The sequence below is a fragment of the Corvus cornix genome, chromosome 8 (assembly GCF_000738735.6).
Source record: "Corvus cornix cornix isolate S_Up_H32 chromosome 8, ASM73873v5, whole genome shotgun sequence".
In the NCBI taxonomy this organism is placed as follows: Eukaryota; Metazoa; Chordata; class Aves; order Passeriformes; family Corvidae; genus Corvus; species Corvus cornix.
In genome coordinates, this window is record NC_046338.1 from 6,296,723 (window position 1) to 6,320,238 (window position 23,516).

The 23,516-nt window shown below is 37.9% G+C and overlaps 1 protein-coding gene across 1 annotated transcript in view; it reads left to right on the plus strand.

Annotated features, from left to right (window-relative positions):
- FAF1 (Fas associated factor 1) overlaps nucleotides 1-23,516 on the plus strand; it is a 152,571-nt gene that overhangs the window by 10,168 nt on the left and 118,887 nt on the right. Inside the window, exon 2 of the mRNA XM_010408851.3 lies at nucleotides 7,267-7,335. Within this exon, the coding sequence (XP_010407153.2) occupies nucleotides 7,267-7,335 (69 nt within the window). The remainder of the gene's footprint in view (nucleotides 1-7,266; nucleotides 7,336-23,516) is intronic.

Here is a 23,516-nt window from a genome sequence, read left to right on the forward strand (position 1 = left end):
ATGTTGTTTTTTAAATGTTTGTCTGAAACAGAAGTAAAAGTTAATTTAATAACCATGGATGACTCATATTAAGAACAGTCTCTGTACACCAGTAGGGTTGTTGTAAGGTTAGAATGAGCAGGGATGCCACAGAGGGGTGTAGCTGATGTAGTCTGTGGAGGTGGTCCTAAGACAGGTGGGATTCTGGGATGAGAAGAACTGAGGTACCAAAAAATCTCAGTTGTGAGTGTCTGAATGTGCTGCATGTCATGATAGCCCAGCAGGGAGTTGCAAAGGCATCATAAATTTGATACTATGGTACTAAAGCCTTTACTTGTTTGGCTGGGCATATTGGTTTGACTTCACCTGTTTTGGGGGGAGAAGTGTTACACTTGGTTTCAATAGCTTTGAAGTAATCACCATTGCAACAGTGTATGTATGAATTTAAAGAAAATTTTCTGACTTATTAATATGTCATGGCTGAATTAGTGTCCTAAATCTTTCTGGGTTTGAGTGGACTTCTAGCAGATACAATCTGGTATACCCTTTATAGGCTTGATAATTATCCTTGATTACTGAGCCATTCTCCTCACAATGGATGGGAAAAGGAAGCAAAGTACTACGTTTGGCTCTAGAAAGAGGAAACTCAGGGTTGGGTTGTTTAAAACGCATCCAGAAACCTGATTTTTGTTAGGAATGCTTGGAGAAGGAATTAAGGATTTTTCTAGAAGTAGTAGTAGCCACATAGGGGGCTGTATTAGTGTTCCAGGAGCCTGAGGGAGGCCATTCTTTAACACTGTTTTGGTGAGATCACTGCTACCAGGAGTGCTGTGTTCTGTATCAGTCACTCTATTGACAGAGCAGAGCAGGTCCAGTGAAGGGTTACCTAGGAAGGGAGGAGGCTGGAGCATTTTTGTGTGAAAGGTGATGTTAAGGGAGCTGGCTTTGTGTAGCCTGGGAGAGAAGGCTACGGGAGGATCTAGTTGCTGTCTCCAGCCGTACAGTGGGTGATAACAGACAATACAGAATCAAATTTCTCTTGGAGTTGCAGTCTGAAGGTGAGAGGTGGTGGATATAGGTTACAACTTGGGAAATTATAATTAAATATAAGGAAAAACAATTCTCAGTGAAGGTGGTAAAGCACTGGAACAAACTGCCCAGAGAAGCTGTAGACTCCCTGTCTTTGGAGATATGCAAAACCTGCTAGGGAGTTGAAATGTGTCTGTGAACTGTCTGGTTGTAATTGAAGAGGTGAATAAAACAGCAAGGTAAATCTTGGTTCTATTACAGAGGAAATATGCAAGGAGATAAGTAATATCATTTGCTGTATCTCAAATGCTACTAAGAACAGCTCTGAGTGGTTTGTTGTTTTTAAGCTGCTGATCTGGGTAATTCAGCTGTCCTTCTTAGCAGGTTTGTGGCCTGGACTCAAAGAGTTTTCCGTGCTCTTGGTCTCTCTCAACTTTAGAAGAGTAAGTTACCCAAGGGATAGTGAATTGATTTTTAACAATGTATGTTCTTTGCCAGCATTTCTTATTTCTCTTGAAAACCTCATGTAACTTTATGGAATAGATTAACTCTATTTAATTAATCTAATTAACTCTAGTTGCCCTGCTCTATCTAGTGATAAAAATTTATTTGGTGCTTTCAAAAGTAAGCACTTCCTCAGGTGCTGTCTGTGCACTTGCAGGTGGGTTAATGCTGGCTTCCTGAGCTTGCGTAGGAGATCCCAGAGGGTGAAAGCTTTTCTTCCTAGGTAATCCTGTTGAATCTCTTGGTGCCTTCAAGTAGTTGTTTCTTTGGGCATTGTAGCTTTGGATAAACATTGAAATGATGGACTGAGCTACAGATCTTTTGGGTTTTTTTTCATCTGTTACAGGAGGGAGTGGTACCCAGTGTAATTCACAGTGGTCTGTCTGCCTGGTTTTAATGGGCCTGAACCTGTTGTGCAAAATGTTCTAGGCCTAGTTTGGGTTAGCTTAGAGATGGTCCCTTTTGGGAGAAAATATAGCTACTGTTAGTAGCCAAAGGAAATACGGAATTATTCAAAAGGAATGTTTTGACTAAGCCCTCCATATCCAGCTACTGCTGTTAGGCCAAATGTGGCTGTTTGGATACTTTGCCTGCCACTTTTTGCCTTGGCGAGAAGGGGAATGGTGCCACAGGTGAGAGACATCCTGCCTTGCTGCCAAATACCATTTGCTCCCAGCTCCTGTGCAGCAGCTGCCACCCACTGCCTGTCGGGCAGCAGTGGCCTGGCTGTGTTTGAGTCCCAGCAGCTGTGTGCTCTCTCCCAGCCTGTGCCGCAGGAACAGCCCGGCTCTCTGTGCTGGGAGCAGCAGTTGGCCCTTCCAGCTCCGCCGTGCAACAGCTGCCTGGATCCCTGCAGCAGGTGCCGGGGGAGCAGCTGCTGCCAGATGGGGAAGGCAGCTGCTCCCCTGGGGTGTGGAGGTGAGCTGAAGCCTGTGCTGTTGAGGTGGGGTGTCCCAGAGGGTCTCAAACCCAGATCCAGCTGTTACAGCTGCTGGGGTCAGACCACCCTGCAAGGGATTTAGAAGAGCCAGTCTGTCATCCTGCATGACAGCTTTCTGGAAGCAGCTCCTAGGTTTGTCTCAAATGCCTTGAAGTCTGTCTGCCCTCACAACTTCTTTCCTATTGAATTGTTTCCTCAGTAACTACTTTGCTTCTTTTATTAAGGTTAAGGTTACTGTGCAAGGATAGGACCCCTGATGGTTACCAGTGAAACGTTCCAAGGGTAAGGTCTCCATCACTAAAGGGATATGAAGCTACATGGAAAAAAAAATTTGGAGAAGCGCTCTGAAATGTTACTATGTGCAAATCTCAATCTGCCTGGTGGAAACACTTAACCTGTCCTGGAAAAGCAGGATGCTAAGTGTTGGGGAAGATGAAACAGAAAAGCATTGTAAATATGATTGCCTGACAAAAGATTTTGGGAATATGAAAACTACAGGCAACATCGAAATGAAAGCCACTTTTGAAATACCAGGTCTTAGTTACTGAACAACTAGAAAACAATGGTATGGCCACTGAAGATAATCCCCTCTTGATGGAACAATACCCTCTGCTTGCAAGCGGGTCCAAGGGTCAGAGCAGACCCTACTAGCTCAGCAGAAGGGGTCCAAAGAGTAGTTTTTAGAAGTTAAGATGTAACACTCTATGGTAATATAAGAACTCTTATAGGCTGTATGTAAATGCTATAGGATTTGTATCTTGTATTAGATTGGTTAGTGACAATTAGAATATTCAGTACAGGAGATGATTTATTGTATTGTAACCAGGACTTCAGACACTTCGATTCCTTACCACACTTCCTCTTCATTCCTTTCCTTCCTTACTTCCACTCTTGCTCTTACACCCTCTCTCTCTCTCACCTGCTTACTCTCTTGGGCCTGCTCAGAGCTGAGTCCGGCAGCTCTGAGCAGTGCCCCTATACCCAAGCTTTTTACAATAAACCGACTGTGTCCCAAGACCTGCTTATAGAGATCTCTCCGTCTCCATCCGTCCCGCCCGTAACCTACAGCTAAGAAAGTTGTTTTAACATTAAATAATTTTATCTTCAGAATCTGATTATGTATTCAGTACACAACAATAGTTTTTTCATCTTTGCTTTCATTTTTTGCTTGTGTGGTCTGGAAAAGCACAGAAGTGACTGCAGAGACTCTGGAGCTGCTGTGAAGGCTGAAAATGATATCTTAGATTTATAGGAAATGCAGAGAAAAGGAGGTGGAAGAACTTGTTCTACCTTTTCTTCTCCTTTGTCCTCCAAAAAAAAAATTCTTTGGTTTCTTTCTGATGTGTAAAAGTTTACAAATCAGTGAGCCTTCAAGGTTTTACCTTTTCTGTGGTGGCTTGTTTCTTTCATCTTTTGATGACTTAGAGGATGTGCTGGTTGTTGATTGAAACAAGATTTAGTAGTATTCATGTAGGAATTTTCTTTTAAAATATTTAATGCCTTCTGTTAAGCTGGTCTCATGAAAATAGAGCTGAATAAAATCTGTGAATAATAAAATATCTCCTTAGTCCCTCAGTTTACTTGCTCAGCAACAAAGATGTATTTTTGCATCTTTACAGCTCATCTGCTGTGCTATATTTTGAAGGGTTTTTTCACTTCTGTTTCTGCACAGATTTAACTTTTTTTCTTTTTTCCTATTAAATTTTTGTTTGTTTGTTTCTTGCTTGGGTAGAATAAAAGGAATAAACATGAGGAAAAAATCTTTAGGTACTGTAAATAATTAAACCCTGTGAATTCTAGTCTGCCTTTCTAGATAAGTAAGGCATAGAGTCCTAAGGTGCCAGGTGTCCCATGGATTTGTACCAATGAAATGATTCCAAATTTAATTAAAATACAGCCAGGTAACATGGAAAGAAGTCCATTAAAAGAAGCTCTTATAAATATTCCAGCCAAAGGAAAAGCTTAAATCAGCCCTTGCAATTAGGAATGAGAGACAAACCCACGAGGAACCAGACTTTGTTAATTCTGTTGCTCACAGAACCTGCTGGTTTCCTGTGTGTGTTTCCCTAAAGAAAACAAAGACAGGAGCAGGCCAGGTTGTTCTGGGACTAATCTGTCACTACACAGCGTTTGACGTCACGTCACACTTGGCAGTGAGGGACTGCCGGTCTTGTGTGCTTAATTTCTTAGGGAAAATCAAAGACATGCAAACCAGATGATTTTCTTTAATTTAGCTTGCATGATATGATGCAGGTACAAGGAAGCAGCTTTAATTTTTAGTTGCTGGGGGTTTTTGGTTTTACTAATGGCTTCTGACTTGATGCAGGGATTTGTATGTTGTAGTGTGTAGTGTCTGAATGTTGAAATAGTGAAATATAATAAGGTTTTGGATAATCTTAGTTTGCTGCAACTCTGACATTAACAGTGTGTTGAGGAAGATCCTGGAATGTCTGTTTTGTGGTTATGTTGACAAGTAGCACTCATTCTTTCCTCTTGCAATTCTGAAATGTTTGTTTTCTGTTTTATTGACAACTAGCAAAAATGGTCCATCTGGAAAGTGAAATCTTAGTTTAAGAACTCCTCAAAATCAACTATTAAAAGGAATTTTAAAAATGGTGCAAAGATTTTAACCAAATCTGCTTGTCTTGGCTATTATGAATTCTGATGATTTTTACTTTCAGCTGGTTTTTACATCTGTCCATTCTTGTTACCCAGTGACTCTGCATTGCTAAGTGACCAAAAGCAGGCTTCTGTTTTACGTTGTAAATCACCAGAAAGATGATTCAGGAAGGATGCAGGTGCACAGGTGAATTAGTTGTTTAATTACTCTGCCTTCACTGTGATGAGTTAACTCCTTTCACTGTGTGCTCTGGTAGAAGGGTAAGCTAATTTTGTGTTGTTTATCTCAAAATAAAAGTATGCCAAAGTGAGCTGAATTGATTTGCAGTTAGTGTGGGCTAAGAGTGGTCAGTGACAAGTCAGCAGAGCTTCAGGGATGATAAAAAGAGGGAGCAACTAAAACCAGTTTAAATCCTGAATCGTAGGTACCATCTTCTCAACTTCATCTGCACAGCCCAGGGGTGAAACAAGCGTTGGTCAAGTTCTTATTGTAGGTTGGAACAGAATGTAGTTCTTAAAAAGGTCATACAGATTTTGCAGGGCTGACAAATGAGAAATAGTAACTATTTCTGTAATGACCTGATTAAGTGTATTTCACTCAAATGTAAACAGAATCTCAGACTGTCACTTTTTCTCAAAGTAAGATTTTTGCAGCAGAGCTGTTTACATCAGTTCCAGTGGCGGGTTGATGGTAGCATGAACCCTCCTGTGATTTCAGAAATGACAAGCTCAAGCCCTGTACTCTTCAAATCTACCTGGCATAAGTGTATATAAATGCATAAGCATTTGCTGGGGATTGTGTTGAAGCACTGTCTCATTTTTAACTTCAGAAATAATGGAAAATAAGGCAAAATGATGCTTCTGAAGAGCAAAGTGCTATTGTTCTAGCACTCCCAATGTGAAGTGGGTGAAATTCAGCATTAACACAGCATGCTCTGAAGTGGAAGAAATTTTGTCTTGTTGCAGAGAGGACCAATGTGGTCATGAGAGCACTGTGTAGCAGTAGAAACTGCTGCCTCCCCTCTGCTGGCAAAATTCTCCATAATTTCATCTTGTGATCCTTGAGGTCCTTCAGGCTGGTCCATTTTGTGTTGACATACTGCATGTAGTGCTTTGTAAGTGTGGAATTTTTCAATGTTGAATTTAGGAAGAGAGAATTTGCCTTGAATTTCTCTGTGATTTCTTCTTTTTATGTCTTCTTCGTTGAAAATTGGGAGAAAAGTCAGAAAATTGCAAAAACCTGATGGCTTTTTATGTCTTGGAAGGAAAAAAAGTCTGCTTAGCCTTCTTCTTCTCTTACGACATAAAGGGAATCAGGAAAACTGATGTGTTTGCTGCTGCTATCTAGCTCTGTATTATTACTGTTAAAAGGTTTGGGTTTTTATTTTTTTGGTGCAGTTTTATATAACTGTGGTAGAGCAGAAGGAACATGATCATGTTTCAGATCTTGTAAAAGTCTGAACTCCTCTTGTGTGTTTGAATACAGAGCATAGCTTTGGTTAGGATGAAAGATAATAAATTCCAAAAAGAAACTTAACTGTTTCCTTTTTTTCACCTCTGGTAAAATATATCTGATATGCTTCAATGTGAATGGTGGCAAATATGTGGCAGAATGAAGAGCAGTGCTCTGCCTGCTGAAGTTGAATAGTTGAAAAGGTCTGGGTATCAAAAAAAGGCAGCAGGTTGCCGCATCGCGGATTTTGCTGAGTAGAGGTGCTCTTGCATTTGGAATTAAGCTCAATTTAAAATATGGTTTTGTGAGGTTAACATTACCTTAAAAATGCTATTGTGTTAGATTTCTTGAACTAGGTAAAGCCAGAGTACAGGGCTAGAACTTCAAGGTTTTTTGTGCTCCCTTTTAAAGTAGTATGAGTGCTTCAAGTTTTGAAGGTAGAATTCTCAAAACGCCTTTGTGGGACAGCACTATTGTCCTAATTTTACAAATAACTACTTGGTCTTGCTTCCCTAGGTGGCTTGCTCAAGGTTACACAAGAATCCTCTGGTGGAACAGGGCATTATATTAAATGTTTGATGTTTAAAACTTGAAGTCTGATTCCTGGATTGCCCTTTCGTAACAGAAAGGAAAAACCTATACCTTTCCTGTCATCCTACTGAAATTAATTGAATTATAAGTATTAATAACCTGATTTTGATCAATGCTTTTAATTCTGTTTATTGCTTCTTTTTATTTTTAGGCATGTACTGGTATTGAAAATATTGATGAAGCTATAACGTTGCTTGAACAAAATAACTGGGATTTAGTGGTAAGTATTCTAAGAAAATGACTTCATAGATCAACCCCACATAACAGTGACATGGCATCTTGCTGAGACAGCTGGTAGCTTTATTTCAAATTTGGGGGTGTCTCGTGGCTGGGACAAACAGTTTGTTCTGTGCAGACTCTTTCTGGTCTGTTAAAAACTCATCTCCAAGTAAACGTGAGCCTGAGTTGTACAAACCCTGCTCTGCTCTGATTGTCTTCAGGCTTTTTTCATTTCTTTCTTGTCCTCTAAATCCATGTCTCATACTGTGTTTAGTTTCCTTTTGGCATCATTTTGTAAGAAGTATTATGAAGGGCAGTGTTTTTAGAAGAAAACCTCTGTATACACAGATGGTTTTTTGAGGATTTAGGTTCCTGAGGAAGAAATGGAAGGTAAACCAACTTTTTCAAATTTCCATGTGCTTTTTGTTTAAAGTGAAGATTGTTGCTCTCCTATTGTTGGTGGTTATGCAAAATGGAGTCAGATGATTAAAGCCATAGCTTTATTTAGATTTGGTGCTACTCAGACACCATTAACTACAAACAAAAAACCCAACCAACACTCATCCTGAAAAAACCTCATCTATTTTGTAACAAGGTTCAATGTGCATACAAATAGGAAGAAACCAAGCAAAATAGTTGTAGGTGTTTTAAGACTTTTCATAGGATTAGTAAATAAAGAAACTATTAATCCAATTTCTTAAGGTTTAGAAGTGTAAAATACAACAAACTTAATTAAAAAGCAAGTGATCTTCCTTTAAATTGTAAAACACTTGATTTCCTCCTTTTTTTTTTTCTCTTTTCCAAATGAATGACCTTTGGACCAGTCCAAAATACCAGAAAGTTATTATAAAAAAAATTAGATTTCCAAAATTGGCTGTGGACATAGTTTCAACTGTAACCTATTGTGAAAAAACAGTACATAGTCCCAACACTTGAAACTACGTGTTAAAATGAACACAGAGTCTTTATTTTGCAACATGTCACGGTATGAGCAAGAGTGAGACGCCAGTGAGCAAAAAGGGAGTGCCTGTCATCAGAGGCTTCAAACAGAAAAACCCAGATGTGTGTTGACAGAGTGGTGGAGTTAAAGCATCTTTTGTCATAGTAGTTTGTAGTGACGTGGCATGAGCTCTTTTGAAAATTCAAGTGTTTATTGGAAGGCAAGGAATAGCCTTATGCATTCTGTTCAGGTTATGAAGTTCCCAATACAATCCATTCGATCTGTTGGATGTGGTTTTGGGAGATCTGTAAATTGTGTGCATTACAGTAAAAGCTCAACAGGTTGGGTTGAATGATAGAACTGCCATGAAAAATGGTCAGAACAAGTAAGTCTCTTCTGGGACTCCAGAAGGAGCAGAAAGAAGAGTGAAGTATCTAAAGCTGTGAGAATGGCTGTGAGAACACCTTTAAATACTGAATTTTATTAGTGATTACTAGATGATCTAGAAGTAGAATATAGAGAGAAAAGAAGTAATGACCTAAATGTGCAAGCTTAAAAAAGGCATGGGGAAAGTAAAAAATGGTAAAAAATTAAGGATGCAAGAGGTACTTGAGGAAGGTACATAGTTTTTGAAACTAGGCAGAAGATGAATGAGAGGAATGTCTATGAAAAAGAAAAAAGTAAGTTGTAGAAGAAAAAAAATAATATTGAGGAGGGGTAAGTGAAGAAGATGCCCTAAGGGTCTGTCATTAGTAGGACACTGTCTCCTTTTTATTAAAAGCAGCCTTCTTGTAAAAAAAGGAGTGTGAGTGGAAGCCAAATCCTGCTAATCTAACAAGGAGGTAGAAGCAGAAGAATGAAGGAAGAGAAAATTGAAGAATAGGAGTTCCTGGATTGAGAGAGAATCAAATATCTCTGTTAGGCGAGGGTTTTTCGCATTTCAAAAGTACTTGAAGAAAGGCTCATGACTTATGAGAAATGTAGCATTTTTTATTTTGGAATTAAAAGTGTATGATCCATGTGTGGTGGGGTTTTTTTGTGTTTGTGGTGGGGTTTTTTTATACCTTTGATTCAGTAGTCAAGTATACCGAGTCAGTGCGTAGAAACTGGGGAGGGTTTGTTTTAATTCAACCAAAAGGTCTTGGAGTTTTTTTAGCTGAGATGAAAAATTAAAGAAATCCTTTAGTTTGGCACTAAATATGTCATTCAAGTCAGAGCAGAACTTTTTTTTGATTTCTAAGGAAAACCAAACTTGAAGAACTTGGTTCACAGTTCATGACGACAGTAGTGAAATTATGATTTTGGTAAGGGTTCCTCTGCCATCCTTTGGGTCCCAGTGTTAAGTAAATGGGAAGAACACAATTTCTGTTTTCTCTAATTTCACTTTGTTTTGTGCATCTGATTCAGAGGTTTTTAAATGTTGATTCCTTTACTTCTATGACGTTGGAAGTAGAATCAGAAGTCAGTATGTGATGAGGAAATCTTCTGTGAGGCACCCAGGCTAATAAGTAGAAAGCTAAGCAAATCCCATTAGGATGTCATCAACCAAAGTTCAGGATACTCCTGTAGCAAAAGGGGGAAAAACCAAACACATAAGTTAGGGAAGTTCTTGTCTCAAAGCAATTGTTTACTCTTGCTTTTCAGTCAGGCTGTCTGTATCTCAATTCCACGTTCCTGTTTGGGAAAAAGCATCGTGCATTATCAGAGGCTGTGCTAAAGACCCAGGTGGAAGATTCCCTTGGGCACCTGTTGCTTCTTGAGCTCTCTGACACTCAGCTCAAGGGCGTTGTTATTTCTCTGGGACTTCAGCCAAAACAACCAAAAGAAGGAGCCCTGGTGAGCTAGAAAGCAGAAGGATCCCAAACAGAAACAGGGAAGTAGGTACTGACATGGGCTGACAGAGAAGTAGATCAGAATGCACAGAGACAGCAGAGGTTATTAAGTTCACAAAACGAGTTTCTTACATTGTGCTACAAGTACTGTGTGTTTGTGTGAGCTTTTCTAAGGATTACTTTGTTTGCACTGAGGAAATATTCCTTCTGCTTACTTTGTCCCTGCGTTTTTTCCCCCCGGTCTTGCTAGATTTTAGTATTAAGGGTTGAAGTGTCGCCAATGTCTTTCCTATAACTTGAGTGTTACAATGTTCTATCTTTTGGACATTCAGTTTTACCTTTAAACAAAGCCAAACTTGGGTTAAGTATAAGGGTCTCCTTTCTTGGTTTAGTTTTTCTAATAGCCACTTTTGTTAAGAGTTAAACAGAATTCCTTTTTCTTTTCAGTTTAGAACTGAAACATCAGCTTCCTATTTTTTAACTTTAAAAGATTACTTACTCCCAGTTAGAAGTCTTCATCTCTAATCCATGATACGGGATACTCTAAGACAATATTAACTGCTTCTAATTTATCTTCAGTTTGGTAATAAATAAACTGGATTTAAATGTCTCAGAGTTGTATGTGTTTTGTAATGTTCAAAGCAGTTGTATATGTTTTTCAGTAGCTGCTTGAAGCAGTATGGGAAGCTGTCTCTCCTAAATGTTTGGTCGCTTGGCTTTGTTCAGGTGCTCGAAATAAAATCGGTCACAAGAGTGCTGCAGAAGAATTCATATGCAGTAACAGTGTAAAAATTGCTTGGTAGCATCATGAAGTCTAATTTTGCCAATAATTAGCTCCCCTCTGCTGCATATGACTTGGCCTTTGTGGTGGTCTGCTGCATATAGAGCAGCTTCGGGTTTTTCTGTGTTAGAACACTGTAGCCTAATTACAGGGCTTATTATAGGCTGGGCGACGAAATGTTTCAGATGTTCTGTGAGCTATAGAAGATCAACATAGATAATACAATGATCTCTTCAGGCATTCTGACATAAATGGATCCCGCTCTCTTAAGCCTCCCAGGGTTGCTGATATGTTATTTCCTGAGTGTCATTTCTTTCAGCTCTATTAATTTACAGTAATTTTACCATCTGAGGAAGCAGAAGTTAGGAATTTCTGTCCGTTGTAAAGTCTGATGGTTTCATAGCTTGGCCATTTAGACTCTGACCTTCTTTTTGGCATGTGAAGGTGAGAATGACACATAAATATGTCTTAAACTTTGTGTAAAAACAATAAAACTGTGAAAAATCCCAACTCTGTCTGTTGAAATGTTTCTGATGATGGTACATATTTAAAGGAAAATGACTCGTTAGTGACTTGATCTTATGCAGTGTGGACCTTTGTATATGTGAGGTTATTACACAGGTGAGACCTCTTTGATCTCTTGAGATCCAGTGCTTGCATCTGTGCAAGAAACTTGGTCTGCTCTACCTTTCACAGATTTAATGAAAAATTCAAGTCCATCATATGCAGCATGGCTTTATATTCTGTACTATTAATCAGAACAGGTTTTTTGAATGAAGAGCAGGATTCACCACACTTGATTTTCTGCTTTTTCCAAGATGGCCATTTCTGTTGTTACTCCTGTTCCCTGGTTTAAAATTGTTTTTATTTCATGTCTTTTCCAAGAGACATTGTAATATAGGTACTTTTTAGTGTTGCTTTAAGAAGAAAATAAATTTCATCAAAATAACAGGGGGATAGGGGTGTTTATTATCCAATATTCTATTTACTTGTAAATGTGTGTATAATGATTGTGTGTATATGTATGTGTGTGTGTGTGTGTATATATATATATATATATATATATACACACACACCCCTGTTTTTTATTTTCAAAATGACCTTTGTGCCTTCCTGCTATACTTGGCCTGGTTGTTCTATATTCTGGTAGAGGATCAAAGCACAGTATAACTTCAGTAAAACCAGCAGTAAAGTGCACCTGGAGGTGGGATGAGTTGCAGTTCATGTCATACTCAGATTCCAAGAATCACCTGACAAGAAGCAATTCTGTATCTTGAAGGGAGAAACTGTATATTTTGAACATCTGTTTTTATAAAGCTTCAGTTCTCAACTATAGTTTTTAATTTTAATAACCTACACAGTAGATGGGGGTTTTTTGCATGTTGCTTGTAAACCTCTTGGAAAATAGTAGCTATTTGTCAGACAGGATTTTTTTTGACTATAAGTACTAATTTTGTATATGTATATTTACATCTACATAATGTGTTTTGGAAAAAAGCAACTGAACAGACAAAAAAAAATTGAACTGAGAAAAATTAGGTAGGACTTGGCAATTTTTCTTTTTCAGTTTCTCTTGGAGGTGCCCATTTAGGTGGGAATGGCAAAAAATGGGCTCTTGACAGTTATCAGCAATCTGATATTTTTGTCTCTTACTGTGTTCTAACCAGTAACAATCCTTCTGTTATAATGTATAGCAAATTTCAGTGCAAGCCGGTAAAATTGATACACTAACATTGCCTTTTGTCTGTCTTTTCTCTCTGGTTTGCCCTGCTACAGCTTTGACATGGTATCTCTCTGTTATTTTGATTTATTTGAATTAGTCCAGAAACTAGGTGATTAATTTGAGTTTAGTGCATGGCCCTTTCTTTTCCTTAAATGTGGGGCAGTGTTCAGTACATGCTTGTGTCGTGTTCAGCATCTCTCTTGTTGCATTGCAAGCAGGCTGTGTTTTAGTGGCTGGGAACCAGACTGCACGTTATGGTGATGGTGTTCATCACACTGACCCTTTTATCTTGTACTGTTGACCTGCTGTTTTCTTTGCTTTAGAATTGCATACTGAATATGGCACATTTTTGACAGCACTCACTGTGGGACCAGTGGGAAGTTCAGGGTATGTTCCTCTCATTACGACTAGATCTGAGGGATTTTCACTGTTAGGAACACGGGCTTGTCTGTGTATTAGTAACATTCTCCCTGTGGTCAAATGAACAGTCACACATGCCTGCTGGAAGCAGAGGTTTTTTATCCTTTTTTTTTTCTTTTTAAGGAGCATTAAGAGTTTTGTTTTAGAAGGGTGTTCTCTTGTGGATGGTCGTGTCCTGTGGAACATGGTCTTGTCAGCTCAGCAGGTTTATGCTCACTGTTACTGCATTGAGGAGCCTGTCCAGCATTCACAACCCTGCTGCCAGCAGAGGGAAGGAAGAAGGAACACAGAGTTAGATAATCACAAGGAGTGTTGGTGGATGGGCATCCCACTGCTGCAGGTGTCCCACAGGAATGGTGCCTGTTCTCCAGGAAATTCAGGAGTTGCAGGTTTTTTTGTGTGTCCAACTGCAGCATTAATCTCTCCTAGCAGGACACAATTGTATGTGAACTTGTCTTTTATAAAGGACTGTAGAAATTCCCTTTGGAAGTCTTGTATGTATTTTTGTTAAATTAGGGATCCCTGCTTGCAAAAATTGTTGTATTTCTCATTCTCTGTATTTCCAGCTTTTTGCAGCTTTCAAAGTGGCATTTCTGTGTCTTTGAGTAAGCTCAGATGCATGCTGTGTATTTTATGCAGCTGTGTGGTAGCACAGACGACTTGTTAATTCTTAAAAACAGTATTTAATTAATTGGTTTTACTTACTTCCAAATGCCTTAATCTCTGGTAAAACATGTTTCCTTTTAATGTATTTTTTTTTGTGGAAGATTGTATGAAATGTGTAGGTCTATAGGCAGTTGTAATTATGGTATGGCTTTCCACATAGCTGTATGCACATTCATTCATTTAAAAAAAACCCAAACCAAACCCCCAAAAACCTGCTTTATTCATGTGAGGATAACAAAGGGGTTGTGATTATGTGTTTTAAGGCTGTATTTTGTTGCTGTGATGATATATATGAAATTTTAGTTCTCTTTCTGAACAGAAGGAGAGTGGAGAAGATTTTTAGGTAAAACTTTGCTGGCAATATAGTAAAGTAAAATGTAAATTCTGTCTCTCCTTTTCAATTAACAGATGGAATTTAGTTACTTCAGTAATTTAGGTTTTTTGTTACGTAATTTTACTTACTTAAGAAATAACCTCCTTAAGTTTTTCTTGTATAGTGATCAAACAAGCAATGGGACTAATAAATTTAGATTTCTGTTTGTGGTGAAAGACTTTTGTTTCTTGTAACAGAGAATTTTGTGTTCTGAGAATAAACAGAAAGCAGCACCTGAGATCCCAGTAGTGCCTGATAGTACTGCTGGAGCTCTATGGATGCATCACCCACCTGCCTTAGTTTTTACAAATACTTTTTTCAGAGGTGCTTCCTCTGCACTGGTAGTTTCTATGAAGATTGCTTAGCATTAATTTGTCCTGAGACATTCAAATTTCAGAACAAATTTCTAGAATATACTAACAGTGAAGTAGCTGGTATGAGATATCTGTAGTTTATTACCCCATGACTGGTTGAACTAAAAATTGCACCCATCTTATAAACATGTGTTTGACAAGTGTTTAGTCTGTCATTGAGTCATGTTGGGACTGTGTGAGTAGGAGAAAAACTAAGTAAATTATTTAAGAACCAGCATCTGTGCCAGTGCTGTGGCTATTTTGCAAGTGAACCTCGGTTGTGATAAATTTTACCATAAAAGCTAGGAGTCATCTAGAGCCATCAGGCTTTCAAAGCAGAGTGTCTTAAAAGTGGATTTACTTATAATACTGTTGAATATCTGAACAGGTTCTAGTTTTATTTAAATAAACTCTCCTTAGCCTGTCCTGGAAGCCCTGGGTTGCTGCCCCTCCAGCAGTACAGCACAGGCTGTTGGAGAAATACTGTGAGAAAACTTGCATGTTACATACTTTGGCTTGGGATTTTCTACTTTCCAAACTTTTCAGCTAAATCTTGCATAATTTTTTTTTTTTATTATGGATTAGTGATTAGGCAGTTGGCTGACTACAGTTGGGGTCATTGGAACACTCTTGATATTTCATGTTATTGTGGCTTTTCAGTGAAGGGGCCTTAGGCTTTTGGCAGTACTTCTGTGACTTTGTGTCCTCAGTTCTTGTGCCCTGAAATTTCTTCCCTGGTAGTACTTTCTTAGAGCTAGTATGTTGTTACAATGAGTGATTAAAAAAACTCCACTTTTTTTTTTAAAAAAACTGAACAAAAATATATTGTCATGAGGTAGCTATCCTTAAACCTCTCATTTTAGTGTTGCCACCCAAATTTACATAAAATAATTAGGAGAGGGGTAAAAATATGGGAGTTCAGAACATAGGTATTTTTCAGTATTCATATCAAGGCATAGCCTTTGATTTCTTTGTCTCCTGCTTTCTAGCTTAATGTTTTAAGGAGTAACGAAATATGTTTTGATATTAAGCATAAGCATTCCTTTCTGTTAGAAGGTGAAGCAGCATTAAAGTCAAAGTTGTGACATTAGTGACTAAGACCAAGATACTTGTATGTGTGTCAAAGTAGCAGGTACCTTATGGTCTACTTTCCCTTTCTATGTGAACGAGTTTTGAGAGGTTTTTGAGAGTAGATTGTTTTCCTCTATTCCTGCTGAGCTAGAGTCAGCTCAGGTAGGTGCTTATCCTTAAGCTTCTTATAAATCTGTACATGTTCTTTACTTTCGTTATGCCAGGAAAACACATTCAGTTGTGGATTTTTTTTTTATTGAGATTGAACTTTGGGGAATTAGGTAGTGACAATATAAAATTAAGGAACTGTGCAAAATGTAGTGGGTTTTTTTTCCTCAGAATTTTAGAAGTACATCTAGCTGTTGAAAGGCTTCCTAGTGCATTTAGGCATGTTGTAGGAGTGACAGGAAAAAATTTGCTGAAGCCACCAAAGACGTAGGGAGAAATGGGAAACCACATCTAGAGTGCTAATTGTAAACTATTTCAACGCGTGCTCTCTTGCTGATGAAGTGAATCATCTGTATGAATGTATTCATGTGGCATTTTTTGGTGAAATGTTAATTTTTTGCTTTATTAGCAATTCTATTGTTTAGCAGCTTTTCATGAAGTATATTTGTTGTAAAGAAAGCAAGCTGAAATAAAGCAGAATGCATAGAAGACATTTCATTGTGGTTCAATTACAGTTTTTGGTTAAATTTTAACCACGATGGGGACAAATGTTGTCATTCTGTATAAACTTTGTGGGTGTAACTTCACGTCTAGCACTTGGAAATACTTTTGAGACTTGCAAAGCTGGGGAGATGCCAGCAAGTATAACAAGCTACAGGAAAAAGCTGACTCATTCCTTTGCCTTGAAAAGCCTGCCAAGAATAACACAGGTAGGGATTGCTTCTCTTACTACTGGGGCACAATTAGTAATTTGGTTATTTAAATATTACTGAATTAATTTAAAAGTCTAAATGGAATAATATTTTTTATAGCCTAGACTCATAGCAGTCAATTTTTGTAACCTCTGAAAGTAATGGTTTCAAAGTAGCTGTGTGTATAGCAAGGTGATCTCGTTTGTAAAAAGCCTCTTAAGTTAAAGTAGTTGGTATTTCTGCAGGAGGTTTCATGGAATTTCTTGTTTAGAATACACATCTCAGACTTGCTTGTAACAGGTGAGATTTGGTAGTTGCATAAAGCTGTTCAGAAGCCACGTTCCTCTGCTTGGCAATCTGAGAGTCCAGTCTGGATGTCTTGGGGCAGAAAGAAATGATGGTAATTAATACAGCTGGTTTCAGTGAACCTTTGTTGTACTAATCCAGATTGACTGCAGTATTTGACTAATACTTACAGTATGTTTTTGTCAGCACCAGTTACTAAAAATTCTGCTGTTTATTCTGGAATTTTCTACTTTTTTATTATTGTAAACTGATCGCAAGAGAAGTCTATGCGTGGTCTTACTTTTTATCCAGTTTCCCATAATCACAGTATGAGCAGGTCAGAACAAATGTTTTGATCTGCCTGCACCTGCCAGTATCCATTGTTACCAGTTCTGTTGAAAATTAGCCTAAACTAGTATTTGCAAAAAAGAAAGTTATTAGAGCAACATAATTTCAATACATTCACTGTTATCACTGAAATATATGCGTGTAGTAGAGCCCTGTGAGTTAGTTTCACTTTAAGAAATACTTCTGTGCTCAAAAGGAACTAATAAATCTTTGTACTTCTCCTGTTTTGCTTTACTGTTGCATATGAAAATATGTTCCTTTGTCACTTAGATTTATGGTTTGGAAGCAGTTTGAAATTCACTTTTGCTTTTTCAATCCTTTCATGGATGCTTTGTCTCTCTAATGCTTTCCATTATCATTTAATTATTTCTTTTCCTCTTTCTGGGTAATATTGGTTCAGTTTTGAGTTTTGTTTCCTTTCTTTTAAAAGAAACCATTCTCTCCATCGTAGAAAGCATTTGGAGTTCTATCATCCATTTACTTTGTTTGAACATCAAACAAAAATGGATTTAAGAAGTTTATCACGTGAAAGCGGAAAATTGGAGTAGAAATATTGTATGTCAGGGAGAATATCACATTTAGCCCAAATTAGCAGTAGAATTATTTGCAATGGAATGACAATTGTAAACAAAGTAATATTAATGACCCATTTTGTGCTGTGAAAATACATAATAAAATAGAAAAGACAAGAAATATTATTTTTAATTTATTATGGATTACTTAATGAGGGCTTTTCAGTGTATTTCGTTACACTTTTTAAAATTCAACAAATCTTGAGTGATCCTCAAGCACAGATGAATACTGGCTAATGTTTCCAAAATATAACAGCCATAGTTTTTTTATTATACAGAACTCAAAACCACAGTGTGTTTGTCTTGTGTGTCATCTTGCCCTCTGTAGTGAGGTTTTGTATGGAGGTTTTGATATTGTATTCACTTAAATAGTCAGAAAAATAAATCTAATATTAAATGCTGAAAGAGTCAGTGAAAGATTAAAACAAGTTTTTCTTTGTTCTGAGTGTGAAACAACAAAATAACCAATTTTTGGTTATAATTTAAATACTGTCCTACAAGCAGCTAGCACCTCTTCCTGTCTTTACTTCTGCTAGTATAGAAAACAGCATGGGGTAAACTTTCTGCATTTGTGATTTGAGAGAAATTGTTTTTATATTGAGAAGATATTAAATATATAATAGGAAGGAGAGGCAAAATGAACAGCAAAGACACAAAATGCAGAACTTTGGTTTTTTTATCTTGCCAGGCATGTTAAACTGAAGTAAAATCTGAGTTTGTAGCATTTGGGGGAGAATATAGATTTTTGAAAATCGTAATAAATTAATCCTCTCATCAAAAAAAGCTCTTACTGAGTTTCATAGAAATAACTAAATACGTGGTTTATGAGGCTATTATGTCAAGCTGAATACAAGGAAAATATACTAATACTGTAAATCTGAATGTGTCAGAAAATCAGGAGGTTGGAAGAAAACACCCCATGAGCAATTTCCTCCATTACAATTCCCTGTGACTTTCTGAAGCACTTGATGCCATTTGGTTGGATATCTTTGGGTTTTGGATCATCTACTGTGGCAGTTCCTATTACCCTGTCTCAAGGTCTCATTCACATACTGTGTTTGCTTAATATAAACCTCCTCAATTTTTAGCTAAACAAATGTAAAGCTCTGCGTGGGCTTTGATAAGTAGATTCAAATGATCTCACTTGCTGCAGTCAAACCTAAATAAAGCTTTTGGAATTCTGTGGGAGCAGCTTGTGCTGGTTTTGTTAAGCTGGTTTGGTTTTTTTCTCCTGGTGAAACTCGTGCATCTCTCAGGTGTGCAGGGTATTTCCAGCCCTCTCCTCTGAAAGGATTGTTCTTCGAGCACTGTGCTGCTTCAGCTTGCTTTCTCCTTTTGCTTATGGGTGTGTTTTCTGGTACCCTGTTTTGGAGAGTTGATCTTGCATTGTGCTTTGTAAAAGCTCTTGCTCCTCACTGGGCTAGAGGTTCCAATAGGGAAATTGTAAGGAGTCTGTATCTGTCAGCCAAAACCATTGTGTGCTGTGGAGGTTGGAAAGGGGAGGGGAGGAAGAAGAGGTAGCCACTGAGGAAGAGCTCCCTTCTCACCCATTTCAAAAGCCTTTATTGCACTTTTGCCTGAGCCTGCCTTTAACTCTTAATTCATCTACACATTTTAAATTGTGGAAATTTGAAAACTACCTTCCATCTGTAGTTTGTGAAGAGGAAGGAACACCTTTCCTCGTTTGAATATTTAATCAGTATATGTAGACTTCTGCTTTTAAATAATATGGTTGGTAAATCCAGTCCATCCTCAAACTTTGTGAAAACTGAGTATTTACAACTTGTGAGTTTAATGTTTGTGCTATCTAAAACCCCGCATTATTTATAGGACCCTGGGATGAGAATCACTCTGAGATGTACTTAATTGCTTTTAAATGATTAGCACTAGAATCGTGTATTTTGAAGGAAGTCATTGACATTGTTGTTTCAATAGATAATTAAGAAATGGTGGTTCTTGGTTTTCTTTCTGACACTGTTTTGTAGTCATAAAAGACAGTCACAATTAGTCAGAACTGACTAATCTAGTTAAGTTAATATTCCCTTGAGGAAAAGTTCTAAATTTCAGTCTGCTTTGCAGTGTTCTTTAGGTGCCTAAATAATTTCAGAATGCCACGGACTTTTTATGTTGCCCAAATTGTTAATGAATTTGATAACCTTTCATTAAGCCTATTGTTTTATTATTCCCTGTGTTTTGGGGAAACAAAAGAGCTGGATTTAATATATTTCAATACTGTAATTTGGAAGCGTGCTGCTGAAAAAAACACATGAAAAATATTGTTACTTTAAACCTTTGTAATGGGCACTTGTCAGTCCAGTATTACATCACATTCTTGTCATCCTTTTAATTTAAACAACTCCCAGGATTCACAATATGTTTATCAAGATAACCAGTACTGTTGGATGATGGAGTCACATGTGCTTGAGATTGGAAGTTGTTTCTGGATGTCTCTCTGGCCCAAAGCAGGTCCAATTAGGTCAGGTTATGCAGTACTCAATGAATTCTTAAACAAGCTGTTCCAATTCCTGGATATATGATTGATATCGCTAAACAAAATGTATAAATCAAGAACAGCTACATTCAGTTTATAATTTAATGAAATAAATTGTGGGCCTGGTAGTTGTTTGAAGGTTGTCATCAAAACAGAAATTACCCTGTTTCAGGATTGGACAGTGTTATAGCAGAATTTGTATATGGATAGCACTGAGATACACCTAGGATTCTTGGCTTTGGGAAAAATCTTCTGAAAGCCCTGTAATTTTCCATTTAAGGTGAACTTTGCTCTTTAAATAGTGATAGCATTAGGAAAGGCAAATGCCTGTGGAAGCTGTGGTACTCTGGATCCAGCAGGGACACTTGTGGATATGCAGTGTGAGAGCAGCATAAGCAGAGAGTGCTACTTCCCTGGCATCACTCTCAGCAGCAGGTTATTGGGAGCTGAAGGAGCTTTCTGATCCAGACATGGTTTCTTTATATTTAATAACCCATAAATAGATTTAATGCACTGGTTATTAAAATTGTTTCGAGGGTAATACACATTTTTAATGACTATAAATTAGTCACACAGGGTGGTTTTGGTGATCAAAGATCCCTGTTTGGAGACATTAAAAAATGTAGTATATTTGAATGTTTGCATAATCATAGAGATGTGATCCTCTCTCAAAGGGGGCTGACACTGGGGAAGAACAGCCTGGAACAGATCTTGCCTTAGTAACGTGTTCTTGGTTTAATTTTTTTTTTTTTATAGTCACAACCTTCTCCCAATGAAATTCTAAAGCAGATGGTTGTTCCTTTTTCTTTTTTTCTTTACAGGGTCTACTTATAGCTGTCTTGTTAGAACATGGATATTTAATATTTATGCAGTATGTACATGTGCACTGCTACCATTTGCTGTCTACGTTATTTTAGTCTTCCATCTTGCTTAACAAACAGTGTCTGGACTCTTTAGTTTTACAGCGTGGTTAATAAAGGTCTTTCCATCAAAAAAGTACATAATGCTTCTGCTGTTTTTTCTTACTCCTGTGCCCCTTAAATGTCATCAAGTTTACAAAACTGGGGATATGAACAAGTGAGTTATTCAGTTTTAAAGAAAATAGCTTGGATCCTCTATCATATTTAACCCCTCTAACTAGGCTCAGAAGAAGTTTGAGCTGATTTAATCCTCTGAGACAGAGCTTTGACAGAAGTGTAAAAATGCCATATTGCTGAAGCAGCTTCTTTTCCCCAAGTAAAGAGAATTCTGTTGCACCAGCAGATCATTATTAGTGTAGGTTCTGTGGTACAAAACCTGTATTTGTCTCTGTATCTTACAAATGCAAAATAAAGGATAATTTTGTCTCTCAGCCAACTTTATCTGTTGATTGACAGGAATTAAATGTATGTTGCTGGAGAGTATGGGAGGGAGAAGGCAATCCAGAAAAACACAAATAAACCAAAACCTCCTACTCTTTCCTGGAGGTTTATTAGATGAACACGATCAGGAGTGGTGTATGACTGCAAAAACCACAATGATGATAAATGAGACACGTTAAAAAGAAACCACTGATTATTGCCATGCACAGTGGATAAACTGATTTAAAAACTGATCTGGTAGGGAACTTTGTTTTTGCTGTAATTTGATACAGCCTCATGGGTTGTTGCTGTAGCTTATGGGTTCCTCTGACCTTTTCCTTCTCTGCTTTTTTAATTAGTATTTATGCAATATTTATTTCTAAATGTGGGATAAATCTTATTGCAGTATCATAGTAATTTAGCTGAGCTCAGCAATAAAACCTTTTGACTTCATGTAGCCTTAACTATTAATGTAAATTGTAAAAAAATCATGTTTATATATTCAGAGAAAAAACATAGCATTTAAATCTTGATTATATCTATTTTTGTGTTTATCAAGCACTCACTTAAGCTACATTTTTTAATGTCAGTTTCTACAAATGCTGTTGATAGATGATGACTGTCAGTTGTTCAGTCACAGGGTGTGGCTTTGTCCTCCTGGAGTACCAGGGAATCTATGAACTTCTAAACATCAGTGTTCCCTTCTTCACTGGGCACCAGGCACTCATTCACCAGGTGTTCTGGCCAACAGGTCAGGTATATCTGACATATGAGGATGGATATTAGAAGTTGTGAGGGTAGAAAACGGATGAGTTGCTGCTGCTACAGGGGAAAATGAAGAGCAGAGGGATGCTACAAAGCTCTCTTTAACCTTGCTGCTAAGCCTAACAAATATGTACCTCATATGTGAACTCAACAACAGTGGTTAAAAATCACCTGAGAGAAATAGAGTTAATCTTTTGGGGTCTGTTTTTTCTCCTCTCCAGATTTTTTAAAAATTGTTTCTCATTCCCTTGTCAAATTCCCTCCCGTGCTGTTCCACATTTGTTATCTGCCTGCTGCTGTGCTAGGATTAAAAGTCTGAAGTTAGGCAGGGTTTTGACATCTTTGCTCATGTGCCTTGTGACAATAGTCAGGACAAAGTTTAATCAGCTGAGGAGCTGGTATGTAAGTCATCTTCACCTGCTCACATGGTGTCACTTTTACTGCTCCTCAAATATGAACAATCCTAGCAAGGAGATGATTTTAAACACCTTTCTTGGTGGTACAAAGCAGTCTGAAATAAGTTGTCTTCAAAATACTGTTGAAGAGGGTCTTACTTGCTGTCCAAGTTTTTCCCTCATCCTTACTTAAAACTTCAAAGTTTATTGAAACTTCTGTAGCATCAGATGTGCTGGAAATGCATTACAATTTTCTGCAACATAAAACAGCAATGCTGCAACAGGCTGAGCAGATAATTTTGTCAGAAGTGGGATTTTGAACTTGAGAATGGGATATGTTTGGACAAGTTTAAAAATAATGTATTTTAATATGAGATGGAATTCCTTAGGATACTTTTATAGTTAATAACTGTTGTTTCAAGTAAGACCAAACCTGAATGCAGATGGCCAGGTTTGTACTTCTACTTATAGAAGTTTTTATTCTGATGATCTGGACAGTATGGAATGGTATTTAACTGCGTAAACCCTAATTAAAAAATACTTCCTTTTCTACCTGAAGATAGTTTGAATTTGTGGGATGGTCCCTTGTGTGATTCCCTGGCAGTCTGAGGAAGCTGGTTGGTGTCTGTGTGTATGAGGTGTAGATGTGATGGAGCTGCTCTGGAGTAGCTGTTTGCACCAGCTCAGCAGCTGGTGAGCACACGGGGCTGGCAACACACAGGGTGTGTGCAGCTAGGCAGCTTTATGAGCTTGGGCTTGGCCATGTCTGGTGCTTCTGGGAAACATTAGATTTTCTGTGGACGTGCTGTGAGGCTGCCTGGGCTGTGCACAGTTGGCTCAGTGTGTTTGGGAGTGTCCCCTGTGTGTGAGTACCAAAGTGTTACACTGACTGCGCATGGGCCATGCAGTTTATTCCCAGGAATTCCACCTGGGAAATCTATCACACGCATACAGGAGTCTGAGCTTC